The 20,240-nt window shown below is 39.0% G+C and overlaps 1 protein-coding gene across 4 annotated transcripts in view; it reads left to right on the top strand.

Annotated features, from left to right (window-relative positions):
* Window positions 1-19,703, top strand: part of etv1 (ETS variant transcription factor 1) — a 133,241-nt gene extending 113,538 nt beyond the window's left edge. For all 4 annotated transcript variants that reach the window (XM_069913750.1, XM_069913749.1, XM_069913751.1 and 1 more), the window contains 2 exons: window positions 9,010-9,111; window positions 15,122-19,703. In XM_069913750.1, coding sequence (XP_069769851.1) covers window positions 9,010-9,111; window positions 15,122-15,343 — 324 coding nt within the window. In that variant the 3' untranslated portion in view covers window positions 15,344-19,703. The remainder of the gene's footprint in view (window positions 1-9,009; window positions 9,112-15,121) is intronic.
* The last annotated feature ends 537 nt before the right edge of the window (window positions 19,704-20,240 follow it).

Raw genomic sequence — 20,240 nt, 5'->3', positions numbered from 1 at the left:
CCTGGTTCATCCTCCCAAAGTGCAACACTACATTTGGCCACATTAAATCAATTTTTTTTAAATTTAGACATACAGCACAGTACAGACCATTTTGGCCCATGATTTATTTCCGCCCAATTACTCCCGGTATATTTTGAACAGTGGGAAGAAACTGGAGCATGCAGAGGAAACCCTCTCAGACACAGGAAGAACATACAAACTCCTCACAGACGGCATGGGATTTGAACCCCAGTCCCGATTGCTGGCACTATAACACCATTGCACTAACTGCCACACTAACCATGCCATTCCTGAAGCACACCACTAGTCACAAGCATGAAACAAGGATATCTGCAGATGCGGTGATTGTAGTAAATACACAAAAGTACTGGAGAAGCTCAACATGTCTCACAGCACCCATTGGAGGCAAAGATATATAACTAACATTTTGGGCCCACACTTTTTTTTGTTTATACATTGATGAAGGGCTCAGGCCCGAAACTTGAGTTATATATCCATACATACAGTATGGTAACAGGCTATTTCGGCCCACGAGTCTGTACCACCTAATTTACACTCCATTAACCTACACCCCTAGTACGTTTTGAATGGTGGGAGGAAACCAGAGACCCCGGCGAAAACCTATGCAGACACAGGGAGAACATACAAACTCCTTACTGACAGGGTTGGACTCAAATTCCAGTCCCAATCGCTGGCGCTGTAAAGGTGTTGCGCTAACCGCTGCGCTAACCCTTTGCCTCCTATGGATGCTGCAGGACCCGTTGAGTTTCTCTTGGACTTTTGCGTATTTGCTAGTAACAGGCCTCATGACTGGCAATCCTCTACTACCACTGGCTTCTCCTGTAAAGCCTAATCCAAGTTACTGCCTCATCCTGAATGCTAAATGACTGAACCTTCTTGACTAACCTCCCATGTGGGACCTTACAATGTCCTTATTAAAGTCCATGTAGACAACATTCACTGGCTCTCCTTCATCAACATTCCTGATAAACAGTTGTCGCTAGAAAGCACAGAAAAGGTCAGCTAACTTAATAATGCTATCCCATCTGCTTCTTTGTGTAAAAATCATACCTCACAAATCTCCTTTAAACTTCCTCCCCTCTCACTTTAAACCTTTTTTTTTGACATTTCCACCCTGACAATCTGCACTTTCTATGCCTCTTACAATTTGACAAACTTCTGTCAGATTGCCCCTCAACCTCCAATTATCTCCCTGTAGCTAATGCTCTGTAATCTAGGCAACACCCAAGCGAATCTCTTTCACTCCATCTCTAAACCATCCACCTCGTTCCCATTGTGTTGCCACCAGAACTGTGCGGAATACTCTTAAATTGGCGTCACCATCTCAAACGTGACCTGCCGGCTTCTGTACTCAGTGTCCCGACTGATGAAGGCAAGTATGCTGCTCTCCTTCTTTGCCACCCTATCCACTTGTGTGGCATCTTCGATAGTCGGTTAAGAAATTTTGGCACTTTAGGATATTCTAAGTTTGTGAAAGTCAGCACATAATGCAGACTAGTTTGTTCTTTGAGTCACACACCATTTTGAACCACAGAATATCAAGAATTATTTCCTGAAAAACTGAAAACTTGCAGCCTAATGTATATTTTTAGTTGACCATGGAATCCTCTTTTATTTAATTAATCAACATGGTAACTATTTGTTTAAAGGTCAGATCCCGAACATTCCTGTGACAGATTTGCTTTACTCTCCAAAACATATTTTAAAATTTGCTTTCAAGACCGTATTCGATCCAGCCAAGGCCACATTGATTGTACTTCCCTTGCTGCCCAGAATGGGTGGTTTAGGCACTGCTGGTGGTACTGGTGATCCTACAGTATTCTTACAATACAGTTACAGCACAGGCTTATCCATACTCAACTTCGTCAAGGTGGTGTGAATTAGTGGATAATGAAGCCATGAGTTTTTTTCTGCTCTTTCACCTCTCACAGGGCTGGGAAATGTAAGAAAACCTTGATGACAGGCTTGGCATTATCTGCTGATAGGTGCTGACTCAGACCAGGGTGTGCTGGTCCTGGAGGGACTGGCTTTTAAAGATTCCTTCATTGTCATAATGTAATATAGTAAAACCTTTGGTGAACAGCACCTATGGGGATAGGTAGATGCCGGATAAGTGAATTTTACATTTGCTTGAGATCGCATGTTGCATGATTGGCGAACTAACAACGAGCTGCAACAATTTTAGACTTCCATATTGTTTAACTATTTATTTTACGGCATTTTTTTTGCTGGTTGCTGGTTCCAGATAACAGGGTCCTTACTGTAATACACAAAATTCATCAGGTTTTTCCTGTCTCTACTACAATCAGGAAGCTGTCAGCACCCGAGGCCCTATGGGACCCCTTCTTGTCATTGGTGCCTTCACAAGTCTCTGTCCTGATACTAGATTCCCATGAGTGAGCCTGTGTGGGTCCTTCAATTCCAAGTCGCCAGCAGCCCACAGCTTGTGTAGGTCTTTCGAACACAAGTTGTCAGCAGCCCATAGCCTGTGTGTGTCCTTCAGCTGCTGGTCCTCAGCTTTGTTCACCTTTCCTGTAGGGTCTACTCCTGGGCATCTTCTTCTCAGCTGGTGATCTCCTGTTTCTGTTCCCCTCCGAGCCCTGCACTGGTCCACTGATTCCCCCAGAGTCCATGGCTCATGGGATCCATTGCCAAGCATTGGTACCACCAACTTGATCACAGACCTCCGTGGTTACAGAATGAGAAACAGAAACACAATCACCCCCTTTTACAGGCTGTTTAAAGCCAGTAAAAGCTGTTGGCTTCACCCCTGGGCAGTAGGACCCCGATGAGGAGTGCTGAGTCTCCACTGTGCGATCAGGAGCTAAGCCCCTCACAACATTAATTATTAGTATGATATTCCTGGTGCGGTTAAACTACAGGAGAATGGTGATTTCCTGATCAATGACAGGCTGTGTCAATAATTCTGCTGTTGAAGGTTATGAAAAGGTGATTGGGTTTTCTCTGGTGAAGTGGTCATTGGAAGTTGCTTCTGTAGTGTGAATTTTGATTTCCACTTACGTCCACATCTGAAACTCATAGCTGTGCTTGCAGCATAGCATGGATTTATTGAAGGGATTGTAAATGTTTCTGAGTTGTAAAATAGTTATCAAACTATTGCACTCGTGGAATTACAATAGAGAAAACTCCAGTGATGAAGCACAAAAAAAAAGCTTCAGAAGAGGTTTCATAAATATGCTCATCCAGCATGGTTTTGTTTTTCACACTCCTTGTGCACATTTGTGAAGTACAGCCTGTGAAACATTAATTAATAAGTTCAGTGAATGCAGCAGTTAACTGAAACTCACTGAAGTACGTGTAAAAAGCAGTAACACTGAGCAAATATGAGTTTTTGTTTTCGGTTAGGTGCAGTGCTAAATTGTGGACACTGCAATATTCAGCATGTGAGAGAAAATAGGTCACCGAGAAATAATGAGATGATGGGAATGCTTTGGGAGCAAATATAGACTGGGACGAGTGGCTGTCTCATACATCATAAGAAAATACAATATGATTAAAGTTAGAGGGATATGGTGTAAAATAGTCATTGACTCATCACTAGTCCATTATACATCATTCTAATTGCGACTTCAATTGTCTTCATCAGAATGAAAGGATTTTAGGGCACATGAATCTTTTCTTTTGGCTTGGCTTCGCGGACAAAGATTTATAGAGGGGTAAATGTCCACGTCAGCTGCAGGCTCGTTTGTGGCTGACAAGTCCGATGCGGGACAGGCAGACACGGTTGCAGCGGCTGCAAGGGAAAATTGGTTGGTTGGGGTTGGGTGTTGGGTTTTTCCTCCTTTGTCTTTTGACAGTGAGGTGGGCTCTGCGGTCTTCTTCAAAGGAGGTTGCTGCCCGCCGAACTGTGAGGCGCTAAGTTGCATGGTTTGAGGCGATATCAGCCCACTGGCGGTGGTCAATGTGGCAGGCACCAAGAGATTTCTTGAGGCAGTTCTTGTACCTCTTCTTTGGTGCACCTCTGTCATGGTAGCCAGTGGAGAGCTTGCCATATAACACGATCTTGGGAAGGCGATGGTCCTCCATTCTGGAGACGTGTCCTACCCAGCGCAGTTGGATCTTCAGCAGCGTGGATTCGATGCTGTCGGCCTCTGCCATCTCGAGTACTTCGATGTTAGGGATGAAGTCGCTCCAATGAATGTGGAGGATGGAGACAACGCTGGTGGAAGCGTTCTAGGAGCTGTAGGTGATGCCGGTAGAGGACCCATGATTCGGAGCCGAACAGGAGTGTGGGTATGACAACGGCTCTGTATACGCTAATCTTTGTGAGGTTTTTCAGTTGGTTGTTTTTCCAGACTCTTTTGTGTAATCTTCCAAAGGCGCTATTTGCCTTGGCGAGTCTGTTGTCTATCTCGTTGTCGATCCTTGCATCCGATGAAATAGTGCAGCCGAGATAGGTAAACTGGTTGACCGTTTTGAGTTTTGTGTGCCCGATGGAGATGTGGGGGGGCTGGTAGTCATGGTGGGGAGCTGGCTGATGGAGGACCTCAGTTTTCTTCACGCTGACTTCCAGGCCAAACATTTTGGCAATTTCCGCAAAACAGGATGTTAAGCGCTGAAGAGCTAGCTCTGAATGGGCAACTAAAGCGGCATTGTCTGCAAAGAGTAGTTCACGGACAAGTTTCTCTTGTGTCTTGGTGTGAGCTTGCAGGCGCCTCAGATTGAAGAGACTGCCATCCATGTGGTACCGGATGTAAACAGCGTCTTCATTGTTGAGGTCTTTCGTGGCTTGTTTCAGCATCATGCTGAAGAAGATTGAAAAGAGGGTTGGTGCGAGAACGCAGCCTTGCTTCATGCCATTGTTAATGGAGAAGGGTTCAGAGAGCTCATTGCTGTATCTGACCCGACCTTGTTGGTTTTCGTGCAGTTGGATAACCATATTGAGGAACTTTGGGGGGCATCCGAGGCGCTCTAGTATTTGCCAAAGCCCTTTCCTGCTCACGGTGTCGAAGGCTTTGGTGAGGTCAACAAAGGTGATGTAGAGTCCTTTGTTTTGTTCTCTGCACTTTTCCTGGAGCTGTCTGAGGGCAAAGACCATTTCAGTAGTTCCTCTGTTTGCGCGAAAGCCGCACTGTGATTCTGGGAGGACATTTTCGGCGACACTAGGTATTATTCTATTTAGGAGAATCCTAGCGAAGATTTTGCCTGCAATGGAGGGCACATGAATATGGAGATTTCTAATATAATGGCCTACTAGAGTGAGCAAGAGAACAAGGAGGACTGGCTCACCTTGAGTAGGTAGCACAAGCATTCTCCGCATTACTTTAGAAATGTAATTGAATGCGAAGAGAACTGTTCTGAAAATGTAGGTTTAAGAATAGGCACATTAACAATGGTGATTTTTTTTTCATTTATAAATTTTGAATTGAGATACTGAGCCATTAGCCAAAGCTAATGAGGCAGTCACAAAATTGAAAAGTGCCAAAGCTAAATCAATTAATGGTTTGTTTATCGGTGTAATTCAGTTGATTCCATTTAAAACGTTCTGATTTCATCAGTCTTAAGCCCCTTTCACACTTGCAAGTGATCCCAGGAATTAACCACCATTCGGCCTTTAAAGTGGAAAGTGTGACAGCAAAATCTGCTCAACACCGGTGTGAGATGATGTCATTTCATGCCAGGGATTGACGGCCTTGACCCCTAGTACAAACTTTGGCGTCTGCAGACGCTGGCGTTGCATTCAAGCAAATATGAAGCTGGTAATTACATTGTGGGATTGAAATAACCCAAGTTTTTTGCAAGAGTGCAGGAACATGAAGGAAGAAAAGATTAAAATGAAGGTATAAACTTTGCCATGGGAAAGTTGCAGTGTGTGGAGAGGGGTGGAGAGAGAGAAAGAGAGAGAGAGAGGAAATAAATAGCAAAAAATAGCAATAATGGACAATTTTAAAACAGCGTGGTGAAATTGGTAGCACAGTAGTGGACAATTTATAAAGACGGTGGGGGAAAAATCAATGGCGGACCTGACTTTCCAGAATGCCGTGTGGCAACGAAGCCCCTCTATGAATGCTCCATGCATGCAGCAGGACATACAGCCTTTTCTCACTGCATGGAATTCTGGAATGGTAGGACTGCCATCACTTTTGCTCCATGGTATTTATAAATTGTACGTGATAGTGCTACTAACTTTTCTACGCTATACAAATTGTGCCCTAAAGCACTACCAACTTTCCCACGCTATTTATTGCTAGCACTTTCCCACGGTTCCTTATAAAGGTTTATATAGGTCGACAAACAACAACAGGTGCTGAAGGGCTCATACTGTGCTGTACATAAAATTTAATTATGTTGTAATTAGGAATTATTAATTTTATTCAAATATAAGATCATAATACATTGATCAGGATTTAGGGCAAGTCCAACATCACTCAATGCATCATGACATCACCAGTAGAAGATAGAACATTCCTAACCTCGGGGATGGCTTCTTGCAAGTGTGAAAGCATTTAGTGTCCCAGTTAGGAGTGGTCAAATGTGAAAAACCAAACCCCCATTCCTATCCCAGGTCACTAAACAGACAATTTCGTAGGATGTAAGTATGAAAGAGCCTATCGAGCCATAGGATCTTCCAGCAGGGAAACTGGCCCATGGACCCAGCTTTTCCGTGCCAAACTAACCTGTCCTCTTGCTTTACTCCAACTTGCCCAAACTAGGCCTTAACCCCTCCATTCCCCTCACGTCCATGCAGTTATCCAAATGTTTCTCAAAGGATACCAACGGACCTGCCTCAACCACATTGTCTGGCAGCTCGTTCAACGTGCCCACTAGACTCTAATTGAAGAACTATATCATCAGGCAGTAAGAATACTGAATGATCAAAGGAACCACTCACATTAACCATGCAAGACTCTCATTTAGATGAAACAATATTTAATTATTTATGCATATATTTGAATCCTTGTCCTTCATGTGTATTGTTTGTCTCTATGTGCATTACATCTGATTGTGTGTCTGTGTGTTTTGCACCGAGAACCGGAGAATACTGTTTTCTCAGTAAACAATAAATTTGACTTGAAATTCCTTCTAAATCCCACATCCCTCTCCTTATATATGTGACCTTTTTTAATTTTTAAAAATTTTTTCACACTATGAACCATACTGACCAAAATACACACAAACATTTCCCTCTTGAATATACACAGTGTCATTTTCTCTCCTTTTTCCCCCCTCCCTTCCCTCCCTCCTTGACCTTTCATCTTAGATAATTCTTCTCCAGGAAAGCCTGTCACTATTCACCTTCTCAATGCCCCTCATGATTTTATAAGCCACAATGAGATCTTCTCTCAACTTCCAACCTCCCACAAGAAAAAACAGGCCTAATTTTTCAACTATGTAAACCTCTTTTGTACCCTCTCCAACTTTTATAATATCCTTCCTGTAGCTGGGCAACCAAAACTGCACACAATATTCCAAGTGTGCCTCACCAACGTCTTGTATAACTTCAATGTGACATCCCAACACTTGTATTCAGTGCCCCGACTGATGAAGACCAGCATCCCAACTGCTCGTTTCACTACTTTGTCTACCTGTGATGCCATCTTTAAAGAGCTATGTATATGTACCCCGAGGTCCTTCTGCTCTAAAACATTTTTTTAGAACTCTTATCATTAACAGAGTAAGTCCTGCCCTGGTTCAATATTACCTCAACCAGTCTATATAAAAGGTTTTATTAACGTGAATGTTGGAGATAGCTCATTTTGTACTTTAAATGGGGGGAGGTAGGGAGGGTGGGATGGGAGGAGGGAGGGGGGGGGGGAGAAAATGGCACTGTATATATTTGAAAAGGAAAAAGTATGTATCATGGTTAATGTGGTTTATGGTGTGAAAAAAAAAAGAGACACCATTGAGGCAGATTGAGAATGGGAAAAGCATTTGAAGGGTACAAATATGAGCAATAAAATTTAAAGTTGACTTTTAGTTGTGATGGAAGAGGAACTTTGCAATAAATTAATGTAGAATCTTCAATAAAGTAACATAATGTTCGACTAAACAATGCACTCCTGTAAGTTTTGTTGGTAAAATAGAGCAGGAATTTTTTTTTTTAAATAATGTTTGATTTGTGAAAGTGTTTCCATTCCTTCTCTTGCTTCATTTTTAGTATAAGTAATATCTTTGTTCTCATAAATGACATATTTTCTCGCATGCTATATTCACAACTTTGGAATAATTATATGGAAGTTAGTATAAAGTAAAAGGAAATAAAAGCAGTGCTTTCTACATTAGTATTTTGAATTTGTGTGTGTAGTATGGCAGATTATTTTACGTGGATGTCCTCTCATTGCCTTGTTGGTCAAAGCAATCCTGTTTTCTCTGGTTTTTAACCCAGTGAAAGTACCTTTGAAGCAGTGTTTGCTTATATTTTTATATATAAACGGATTGTTGGTATGTTACTTCGATCTGAGACTATACTAAGCAGACGAAGAAACATGCCCAGACTAGCCTGTGGAAAGGTTGTTCCCTCCTTCCCTAGCCAGTTTTGAAATGGCACTGACACCAATTTTCGAGATATCTGTATTTGCATAACCCTTCTTCTTTTTGAAGAAATAAGGATTGGTGCAATGTTTTCTTTCATCAATTCAGCCGAGCATCCAATTCCATAACAAGTATCCCATATATTTATCAAGAAGTGAATGGTTTATTGTCCTATACATAAGTACATTGTACAAATTCAATGAAAGTCTTACTTGCTGCAGCATTCCAGGTACATAAAACATTAAGAACAAGTATCATAATATATAAAAAAGAGAAATAATATTTAAAAAGTCAAAAAATGATAAATATAATTTAGAAACCGATGCTGTGTCAGTAGTGCAGACAGATCTTTGGTGGTCTTGAAGTTAGGATATCAGAAATGTTGAGCTGGATCCTTGAGTTAAATGAGATTTGAATTTTGAACGTCATTAGACAAGGTCATTGGTGTGAAATATTACTTCACAGCTATTGAAATGTGTGCACTTTACACCCTAGGTGGCGCGGCGTTGGGGAATCCAGAAGAACCGTCCTGCTATGAACTACGACAAGCTGAGCCGTTCATTGCGTTACTACTACGAGAAAGGCATCATGCAAAAAGTAAGCATGAAGCGCGAGTCATCTTTCTGGTAATTGTTTCAAACATGAGTCAGACACTATCCAAATAAGTCTAGAGTAGCACTGGTTAAACTGGGAAAACAAATCCCAGAATCCAAATTATTTTCAATCCAACAAAGCCTAAACCTTCCGGTATGATCCTCAGTGAAAATGTAGCTGGTAATCTCATTGTCAAATTACTTCTTCGTCATATTCATCATTCTTTTCACCATGATAATCAGTAGCTGGGTCACAGAGAACAGAACGTCCAAAGTTTGAACAGGTGATGTAGGAGAATGCCACCAAAGCTTGTATCTTTGATGTGATTTTGATCCCATTCATGAGGTGTGGTTACCATATCAACGGTTTTGTAGTATTTCTCGACTTATGGATATCTGTAAAAGTGGAACTAGTTCGATATCAAATGATGGCCTGTATTAGAAGACAGATGAAAATGGGATAAGCTTCATCTGTGATGTCCTTTCATTCAATTACCCTGCTCCCATTCACTGAATTTAAAACCCAAAGTTTGTTTCAAATGGTGTAATGCTTCTCCTCAGCAGTGTATGTTTAACTAAAATAGGCAAACACTTTAAATGTGAGCAATCAGGACAGCTCTGTGGAAAAAAAGGAGTTGTTGCCATATTAGCCAATCATGACACTAGCAGATTAAATACGTTTGCTGTGTATGAAAAGAAAATGCTTCTCTGTTTTACAGTTTAACATTTGTCATGTTCCTATTGTGGTTCCGAGTTGATAAATTATTATATCAGTAACATAGATTAATAAAAATCTCCCATAAATTGTGGGTTACATATCTAGATGCTGTACATTCTATTAATAGTTAAATTTGAGTGTGCTTTGAGATAATGGAATGTCAAAAGTGATCCCTTTGCAGAAGTACAAGTTTTGTTCAATAATCTTGACTGTAAACATTTTTTGTAATCCCATTGTCATTGAAAACTTGAAGGGAAATTTCGATTGAAAAGTTATCAAGTAAAATGTAGTTCTTGAGTAAACATGCACCAAAAGCAAGAGGGCATAGGTTTAAGGTGAGAAAAATACATTTTAAATGGGATTGGAAGGGATATTTATTTCACACAGTGAATGATTAATATCTGTAACTCGCTGGCCAAGGAGGTGGTGGAGGTAGATAAAATCACTATGTTTAGGATGCTTTTAGACAGGCTCTTGAATAGATAAAGTACAGAAGGATACAGCACTGATGCATGCAAATTGCGTTGGTGCAGGTGGACAAAAGGTCAGCATTGACATGATGGGCCAAAGAGCCTGTTTCTGTGCTGAACAACTCAATGACTCTCAAACTCTTTGACAATGCTCTTCTAATAATATGACATATTGCCTGAACTAATAACACAAAAGCAATACTTGCATTTGACAGAAGTGACCAATAGAGCTGCTACAAGCATGTTTGATAATGATTCTTTTAACTAGTTAGAAAATACATTTTTGCATTCAGCTTAATAAGTAAGTTTAGGAGTACATATATTATAATGAGCCTGAATCCTCAGTGTTGAATTTAACAATTTCAGGAACAGTTCTTTTTTGGAACAGTGTTGAGTAAGGAATTCTCTCTATAGTATTTTTTTTGTTTCTGTTTCCATAGCTGTTTTTTTTTTTAAATTGTTATCTAAATAACTAGCCTGCATCCAATTTTTGTTTTAATCCATCCCCGCTTGGCAAAGTAAACACATTTCCTCTTTTACATTTCCAGTTCTGATGAAGGGTCCTTGAACTGAAATGACAACTTTATTTCTCTCCCCACCAAGGTTGCTTGACCTAGTTGATTAGTTCTGGTTTTGTTTTGAATTTCAAATCTGCAAGATGTTCCAGTTACCAAGATAAAGCTAGTTTATTTCTAGCAGATTGATTAACAATTAAGTTTGCTATTTCTAAAAATGGGTCTGAAGTATTGACTAAAAAATTATGTGCTTATCCTTCTGCAAAGCAGAATGAGACCCCTTAGAAATCAGTAAGTGAGGTATTGATTCTTTTTTCAATGAATAGCTTCATTATGACTTAATTTGTTTTGATTTATAAGTAGGATATCACTACTGAGAAAGAGAACACAGTTTTATTTGCAACTGCAGTCAAAAGCAAATGAATAAATATTTTGCTGATTTAGAATAAATACAAAATGAATCTCCCTCAATTTTATTTGAAAAATATGGATTCAATTCATTCTGTGGTCTTCAGTGAAAGAGCATTTTGGGAACCGTTGTCATAACTTCACAAGTTCTCAGTTATATTTTGTGGACCTCACAGGAAAGTGTTAAAATGGGGAAAGGCTAATTACAAAGTTATTAGGCAGCAGCTAAGGAGAATGCATTGAGAGCAGCTGATATTAGGGAAGGCTACATCTGACATGTGGAAATCATTTGAAGGTCATGCTCAGCACCAATATCAAGGATGACAAGGTCTAGGAATCTTGGATGATGAGAGATATTGCAAATTTAGTTAAAAAGTTAAAGGGAAACATGTGTAATGTTTAGGAAGCTGAAATCAGACAGGACCCTTAACTGAATCCATCCAGGCCTGGTGAGTCTCCTTGTTAATCTTTCCTGACTGTTGCATTGATATAGTTAGTCCAGATCAGGTCACTATAAGTATTTGCTCCCCTGAATTTGAAGCTGTCTACTGCTTTCACTTCATCTCTACTGATGTGGACAGGAGACTGTTCTATCACTCCCCAAACTCTTCTCTCCCCACCACAACTCCCCCCCCCCCCCACCTCCCCCTCCACTAACTCATGAAGTCTGTGATCAGCTTCTTTGTCTTACTGATGTTGATAGAGTTGTTTTCTTGACACTATGCCTCTAGCCTCTCAATTTCCTTCCTGCATCTCATCTCATTATTATTTGATATATCACTGTGGTAACATCAAATTTAAAGATAGATTTGGAGTAATATTTGATTACATAGTCAAGGGTTGAGAGAGAGTTTAGGAGGTTCTTGCTGAGTAGAATTAAGGAAAGGCATTTTATGCATGTTAAAAATGGAAATGTATTTAGGAAGAGAGTAGAACCAATCAAGAACAAAGGAGGGAATTTATGACAGGAGTCAAAGCAAGTGGGTGAGTTACTGAATGAGAATATTGTACCATTATTCACCAGGAAGGACAGGGATGAGACAAGCTCAGAGAGGGCTTTGCTAATATTCTCAAGCACATCGACTTCAAGAAGGAGGGAGGGAAGGGAGGGGGAGGGGGAGGGGGGAAAGGGGAGAAAATGACACTGTGTGTATTCAAGAGGGAAATGTTTGTGTGTATTTTGGTCTGTATGGTTCATAGTGTGAAAAATTTTTAAAAATTTAAATAAAAAGGAGGAGCTGTTGGGTCTTATTAAAAAAAATGATTAAGCTCCAGGATCGCCATTTTACTCCATAACCAGGTTGTTGAGAGAGACAAGCAAAAGAATTGCTGGGGCCATAACATTGAAATGAGATTAGCGAGAATTCATTGGTCATATGTATCAGTGCAAGTATGTCCTCTTCAGCCAAAGGTGACATCTCAGAGGACAGGTTAGGAGCTGATGATGTTCTTTTGTTGAAGATGGGCAATTGGATAATTTAGCAAGTTTTAAAATAATGACCTTTAAATCAATTGTAGTGAAATTATCAAAGAAAATTCTTATGAATAGTGTCTGCTCTCATCCGGAAAAATATTGACATATTAAAGGATGCACCACGTGGCTTTATATGGGGCAGGTCATGTCTTAAAAGTTGATTGAATTTTTTTGAGAAAGTACCAAAATTATTGACAAGGTTCGGGCAGTGGATCCTGTGGACTTCAAAGTCCATAGATATAGACTTTATTAGAACATATAACAAGGTCCCACATAGCAGGCTGATCCAGAATATTAAGGCACATGGGATCCTAAGAGTGTTGTTAAATTTGATTCAAAATTGGCTTGGCAATAGATGGTAGTGCATGAGGGGTGCTATTCTACCTGGAGGTCAATTACCAATGTGTTTTGCAGAGATAAGTGCTGGGACCTCTTGTTTGTGGTTATATAGATAGTGAGAAAACTTCTCAAAGGATACAGCTTGACCCAGATCAGTTGGAAATATGGGTGGAGAAATGGTAGATAAACAAGTGTTTATCTCCCACTTTAGGATGCCAAATGCAAGAAGGAAACACAAATGGCAGGATCCTTAGGAGCATTAAATATGGAAGGATCTTGGGGAGCTTCAAAAGCTCACTTAAGGGCAATACAGGCAGACAGGAGGATGAAGAGGCAATACGGTATCACTTGGACTACACAGTGTAACAGTTGGCAAGTCATGTTGAAGGTGTATAAAACTACAGTTGGGCCACATTTGAAGCATTATGTGCAGTTCTGTTCACTGCATTACTGGAAGGCTGTGAAGGCCTCAGAAAGGTTGCAGAAGAGGTTCACCTGGAGGTTGCATGAATTAGAGTATTAGCTAAAAGGAGAATTTGAACAGACTTTGAATCATTTCTCTGGAGCATTGAAAACTGAAGTGCGACTTGAGAGATGTGTATAAAATTAAGTGAGACATTGATAAGGTAGTTAGAATTTTTTAAACCCAGTGTGGAAATCTTAAATACTAGAGAGAATAGCTGTAAGGTTAGATGGAAGGGAGAGTTTCAAGGAGAATTAGGGAGGATTTTTTTTTTTAAAGTGTGTAGGTGCTGCAATGTGCTGGCAGGACAGGTGTTGGAAGCAGATACAATGGCAGTGTTTAAAATGCATTTGGACAGGCACATGAACAAGCAGTGTGGAGAGATAGAGACCATGTGCAGGCAGATGGGATTAGTTTAAATTGGCATCATAGTTGGCATAGACACGTGTACATTTTCCCAATGTACTTGCTTCCTCCAAACTCAAGGCTTATCTGGGCAACACTGGCTATCAATTTCCTATTTAGACTTTACCTCCAGAGGTTTTGTGCCCAACATGTATTTGGACAGGTCAGGATTATTTCAGAAGATCTTTATGGCCAGAGACAAAAGCTCACTCTTGAGCTGAATGCCGTAGAGATGAAAGAACAGCAAAGTCCCTGCATTACAACAAATACACAATCTGTTCCTGTGTCCTTGGAGGCAGCATAGATAAAAAACACATTGCTGGAGAAAATCAGCAGGTCAAACAGTAAAAATACAAACCAACATTTCGCACTTGAGCTTCTAATACATGTCGAGGATAAGACCTTATTTGATTCTTTGATACAATTAAGGGAGATTCCAAATTGTTACGGAGCTAATGAGAAAAATGCAGCTGCTCCATCTTGATGTTGCTGCAGAGAGAAGTTCCTATAACATTGATGAGCCCACACATGGAGTATTGTGGGCAGCCTGGTCACCCACTTGCAGGAAATATTTCATTAAGTTGGAAAGCGTATGGAAGAGATTCACAAGAATATTACTGAGACTGGCAGGCTTGAATTATAAGGAGAACCTGGATAAGCTGGGACTTCCTCCTGGTGTCTTGGAGGCTGAGGGATGGATCTTACAAAATTTATAAAATAATAATGGACATACTGTAGGTAAGGTCAACACTCATGATCATTTTCCCAGGGTAGGGGAGTCTGAAACAAGAGTGCATAGGTCTAAAGTGAGAAGTGTAAGATTTAAAATGGATCTGAAGAACACCTTTTTCCACACAGAGGGTGAAGGGTACATGGAACAAGCTGCCAGAGGAAGTGACAGAGGAGGGTACAGTTGTAACATTTAAAAGATACTTAGACATCTACATGGATAGGAAAGTTTTAGAAGGATATGGAGCGAACATCGGTAAATGGGACTAACTTGGGTAGATAACTTAATTATCATGGCCAAGTTGGGCTGATGTGCCCATTTTGGTGCTGTAAAACTATGATTTATAAGATTACAGAACAAACTTTTAATTTTTTTTAAATTTGTGCTGTTGCATTCAGGTATTACTGATCTTTGGTTATTTCATTCTAATGATGTTTTCCATGCGTCTTGAAGATCTAATCTTCATGAGAAAATGTTTCTTATTTTTTTTAGGTTGCTGGAGAAAGATACGTCTACAAATTTGTGTGTGACCCTGAAGCGCTTTTCTCGATGGCTTTCCCCGACAACCAGAGGCCCGTGCTGAAAACTGACATGGAGCGTCACATTAATGAAGAGGACACTGTCCCTCTTTCCCATTTTGATGAAAACATGACATACATACAAGATAGTGGCTGCTGCAACCCCCATCCGTACAATGAAGCCTATGTGTACTGATGCAACCTTGTTGAGGCAGTCACTTCATGTTTCTTTTTTTCTGTTGTTTTCCTCTGTAGACCATGACCCAGTCTGGATTTATTTAATCTCTTCAGCATCTCTGACATTAAGCAATGGGTCCACACTTTCTTTCGCATTAACCCTATGGTCCACTACCAGGGACAGTGCACTTTATGAAAAGACTCATTAGAGCTCGATTTGTTTTATTTTCAGGGTTGGATGGGGAGGACAGTGGTTTTTGTTTTAGCTTACATTTTGTTTTGGTGGAAAAGAGGGGGAGGGGGGAAATGGGAAGATTGGAAATTGCAGACGTTTAAGTGATTTGATTGATGCTCTCTTATGAATTTTGGTTTCATTTCAGATAAAAACTTACCAAGTCAAACTGAAAAGAAATCTGCTGATATCAGTAAAAAAAACTGCATATCTAATATTGCTGTGTTAACACAGCTGGCACTCTTTAAAAATCTATATCTAAGTAGATACATAGTACTTTTTGTCAGGGTACACATTAATATACAGTCAAACATTTTACTGCTGTGTCATATTTGTTAAAATATATGAATACTAGAATATGCTGAAGCTTCTGCTACAGTCTCCTTTTCTGTAAATTCTTTTAAGCGCAGGGTCTATTAAAGCAATTTGAAGCATTGCTGTACAGGTAGCATTTCAGGACAAATAGTCAATTAAAACATTTACTGCTTACGATGTAGCTTATGCTGTAGTTATACCATGAGCAACTGTATGCTTTATAAATTGGTAAAAGATTACCCACCTCCAACTTGCTAAAGGATTTTTTTTAAAGCATAAAGATATCTAGATCAGTGAAAACACTATCTAATGTGGCCTGTCAGTGGCAACATTTTATTTGCTCTCACTTCAGTTTTAAAATCCAGGCAATTGAAGTACCATGTTATGAAGCTCAAGAACTAGAGATTTTTTTTAATAGTTTAACTATTTTTAAAGCATGTTACCAAGATGCACGAGCTTTGGAATTACACTGAGCAATATTAGTATTGGGATATCCATATTTGTTTCCCAAAAAAGTGGCATCAGGTCATTGATATTAAATGTTTACCATCTGCACATTGGATGTGAATGTGAACAAATTAAACATTCCTATTCTAATATCATTCAGCATAATTTCAATGCTTTTATTAGTAACCCTGTTAAGCACAATATTTCACCAAAAGTGGATGGCCTTTCATCAAATCCAGATTAATGCAAATGGATGTGACTGGATGTTTTTTTTTCTCCCCCCTCTCTGCTTAAAATATTTCTCTAAAACAACTTAAGTGCCATGACAAAAAGTCATATTGAGGCTGTGTTCAGATGGAAGAACTGTATGTGAAGGAAGATCAAGTATTCCAAATTTGACAAAACATGAACTCTTTGTCACTTCGACCAGAGTAACATGAAAGCAAAGCTCCGATTAAGATTCTGTTTCAAGCTTAAATGTGTATCAGAACTAATCTGACTTTGAGAAGAAATGTGTGCACAATTGTGCAGTTGACTGTTCTGCACAATTTAAAAAAAAATGAGTATGAGCATAGTTTGTTAATTTTGTTGAATTTTTTTTCATATCAGATTTATTCATTGGTAATCCATAGAAGTTAAAGCAAGGAAATTTGTGTAAACTTTATTTCCTCTCATACAATTACTGTAATTTGAAAACACAAGGTGGGCTAATTTTTCCAAAATCTTTAACAAAGATACATAAAATTTCCTTTCATTCAAGCCACTCAATCTAGGGTTGGAACATTATCATCTTTGTATTTGAGGATTATTCTTGGGTAAGAAATCACAGAATACAGACAAAACTTAAAAACTTCTCCATGATGATAAAATAAGTGCACATGGAGCTAATAAAACTATGGATTGTGAATAATGTAATTTATATGTTTCAGTTTTGTTCTTATCTCAGTTCACCATTTTACTTTGTAAATGTATTTTAATCTCCACTTCTAGGTCAGGGCACAAAGATCATGGACGAGTATGGACTTCATAGTTCAGTTCTGCTTGGCTGTGAAACCCTAAAATTCTTATCACTTCCAATTTTGTGCTCCAACAAAATGTAATTTGTACCTTGACTTTGGAAGATCATCAGCATTAGGAAAAATAAAAAGATGGATTAATTGAGGATGGAAACCCTACTTCTCTGACCATATTTTGAAAGGTAGTCTGAAATGCTCATTTTGAACAGATCCATGCAAAATACAAGTTTAGAAAGCACATTTTGACAGCAACACTCGTTAACATCTCTTAATTTACTAATCCTTTCAATAGAACTGTACTGCACAGAAAGTGTTATTCAAAAGATCTCTTTGAAAGAATTATACATTTAATCACACTCTCATGTTCTTTGCCCATGTCCCTGCCTGTTTTTCCTTTTCTGTCAAATATCCAGTTCTCTTTTGAAAATTACTTTTGGGTAATTTAGCCAGAAGAAGGTTTTGTGCACATAATTACATTACTTGGTAATATGCAGTGCTAAAGATAGATGCAATATCTGAAGAGAAACACATACCCTTTTAGTCATCCTCCACCTCCCTGCAAGGGGAGCTCCATAATCAAAATAAGTAAAATGATAATCTCACTGAACCATCGAGCAGTTATAAATTATTGTAAGAACCAACAAAATGCACCATGAAGTGAAATGGCACTAATTAAATGTTGTAATTGACAGACCACTTTGCCACCACTCTTCTTGTATATGGAATCAATATCAAAGGGGCAATCTTCAACCTCGTTCTAAGTTTCCACATTGTAACTTCAGGATATTGGTAAAATGGCAAATCTTTTGTCTTGCTCTTTCCAGCTCATCTGTTGAATTGTACTCTTGGTAATTGTCATCAAGTGCAATCATGCCTGGTTCACAGGGAACAAGGTCTGAGAGAGCTCAGATTTGGACTTGTTTCCTTATTTTTCCTTAGTATTTACGGGGATCTTCTTCAACTTAGCTCCAGCAAGATTACGGCAGTGTTTGCCAACAATGTGAATTCAATTTTAGACCCATGCTTTAATGTATTGTACAATAAAGCTGCATATCTGAGTATAGTATTAAATATTGGCATTGGTATCAAGGACCTTATTTTGCATGCAATGAATGCAATAGTTTATCTGGGAGTTTAATGCCCTCAATCGATGACTAGCATTGACCTTCAATACTTCAGGTGGAAAATAAATAACAAATAGTGAAAAGAATGTTAGATTTCCATCTGTTATTCTGTGCATGGAAAAAAGAGCATAGCAAATGTGAACCCACCAGCTTTGATGTTAGTTCTCAGTGCCGTTGCACTAGTTTTGCATGCCCACATGCTTTTTTAACTTAGAGATTGCATGGACACTGGGTGAAAGTACAATGATAATTTGGAAGTGATAACACCCCATGTCAAAGAGCATATGGGCATGGTAATCTAGTGACTTACAACAGAAAGATTCAAAGGTTCAATGCAAGAGGATTCTTGGATTTTAACAAGATAGATGACAATATTACATCTTTAATATATAGTTTTTAACAGACCTATTAAGTTGATTCAAACAAGCTATTGAAATTTTACCACCTATCACATATATATGTGGAGACTCAGTTTATCATCCTCCAACTAAATTAATGTTTCATTGCAAAAAAAAAACAACTGTAGCAAATATCTGCCTAAACTGCAATGTCTACACTCACAAGAATGGCCACCCTCACTAACTTGTTAACATTTACATGTCGAGAACATTTCTGTGAAATACAATTCTTCTTCAAGTTTCCCAAAGTACAAGTTCCTGCACCAAATAATGCAAATGTTAAAAGCAGCCTGACAGCAAAAGCGTAAGAAGTTTTTGCAGACTTAATCCTATTTTCTGTCAAGAAGCACAATTATTATTGCAATAATTTAGGACATTAACACAGAACTAACTTTAAGATGTTAGATCATTGATCTTGGAAGTTTCTCCTTGTGTTACGCAACACCTTACCATTCCTGCATCTCCAGTTTTGTGCCAGGTGAACCAGGTATTGTACTGAGGAGCACTGGAGCTAAAGCAGACACTGCAACTGCCTGAAGATGGCCAGCTGGAAATCCAATGTAGCAAAAAAAAAGACAATATTGAGGGACATCTGTATATGATGGACAGTATTTTTTCTGCTGTTTCTGAAAAATTTTCTAAATTTTTGTAATTTTGTATTTATCATGTATGTTTGGTTTTATATGGCCACAAAGTAGCATTCAAATTAATGTACATCACAATGTCGTTTGATTTTCCTCAGCTAAGCCTTTGAGTAGTTTGACAGTTCTTGTATTGCAATTTTGTTTTATTTTTTGCTTTTTGAAGAAAAAATGTAATAGCTTAATAAACTCTGTTTAATTCCTAATGGACAGTGAAATATGTAATTCAAAGAAAATATTCTGACACTTTTTTCATATTTATGTTTGGCTTTTTTTTTTCCATTAATTTCAGTGTTGAATACAGTCTTCCTTGAATCCTTCTGCAGTGCCTTTGGCTGGCTTGGCCCAAGTCTCTTTTTGTTTCAATTATGATAGTTTCCAGAGTTATCAGTGAATGGCACAGCACATTATATACGTGCTGTTTCCCGGCTTTTATTTCTGTCATCCACAAATGGAAAAGCATAACTGACCGCACACAACAATGGCAAAAATAATTATAGTAATGTAGCCAGGTCACTAATATCCACATGAAAATAAAAAAATTAACCCCATTCTGACATTAATATCAAATATAAATCGTAATGTTGTTCATTACACCTATCTCCCTAGAAATTCTCATTTATCACAATTAAAATCTAGAATTACTTTCTTAACTTCCCTCTTTGTTGGTCTCACTTTAAAGACATCAATTGATTTGACAGTCCCCTTCTGTTGTCGTCCTTGACCTTGCTGGCAGAACTGGG

The sequence above is a fragment of the Narcine bancroftii genome, chromosome 1 (assembly GCF_036971445.1).
Source record: "Narcine bancroftii isolate sNarBan1 chromosome 1, sNarBan1.hap1, whole genome shotgun sequence".
NCBI lineage: Eukaryota > Metazoa > Chordata > Chondrichthyes > Torpediniformes > Narcinidae > Narcine > Narcine bancroftii.
Note: the sequence above shows the minus strand (reverse complement) of the source record. Positions and strands in the feature narration are given on the sequence as shown.